The sequence below is a fragment of the Egretta garzetta genome, unplaced genomic scaffold, assembly GCF_000687185.1.
Source record: "Egretta garzetta isolate BGI_Z169 unplaced genomic scaffold, ASM68718v1 scaffold79, whole genome shotgun sequence".
In the NCBI taxonomy this organism is placed as follows: Eukaryota; Metazoa; Chordata; class Aves; order Pelecaniformes; family Ardeidae; genus Egretta; species Egretta garzetta.
In genome coordinates, this window is record NW_009260791.1 from 2,372,940 (window position 1) to 2,373,371 (window position 432).

At 66.4% G+C, this 432-nt stretch overlaps 1 protein-coding gene across 1 annotated transcript in view; it reads left to right on the forward strand.

Moving 5' to 3' along the window:
• Position 1: 1 nt before the first annotated feature.
• Positions 2-432, forward strand: part of IRF2BPL (interferon regulatory factor 2 binding protein like) — a gene marked incomplete at its 5' end in the record, with an annotated part of 1,863 nt that continues 1,432 nt past the window's right edge. The window contains one exon of the mRNA XM_035902026.1: positions 2-430. Coding sequence (XP_035757919.1) covers positions 2-430 — 429 coding nt within the window. The remainder of the gene's footprint in view (positions 431-432) is intronic.

Consider the following 432-nt stretch of genomic DNA (forward strand, 5'->3'; position numbering starts at 1 on the left):
AGTGTCCAGCAGTGACCAAGAGCGGGAGCTGAAGGAGAAGCAGCGCAACGCGGAGGCGCTGGCCGAGCTCAGCGAGAGCTTGCGGAACCGGGCCGAGGAGGGGGCCAGCAAGCCCAAGATCGTGCGGGACACGCTGCGCACTCTGGCCGGCTGCACCCCCTACGAGGTGCGCTTCAAGAAGGATCACGCCCTGCTGGGCCGTGTCTTTGCCTTCGACGCCGTCTCCAAGCCGGGCATGGACTATGAGCTGAAGCTCTTCATCGAGTACCCCAGCGGCTCTGGCACCGTCTTCTCCAGCGCCTCCGGCGTGGCCAAGCAGATGTACCAGGACTGCATGAAGGACTTCGGCCGCGGCCTCTCCTCGGGCTTCAAGTACCTGGAGTACGAGAAGAAGGACGGCTCCGGCGACTTGCGGGGCCCGGGGGGGCCGGC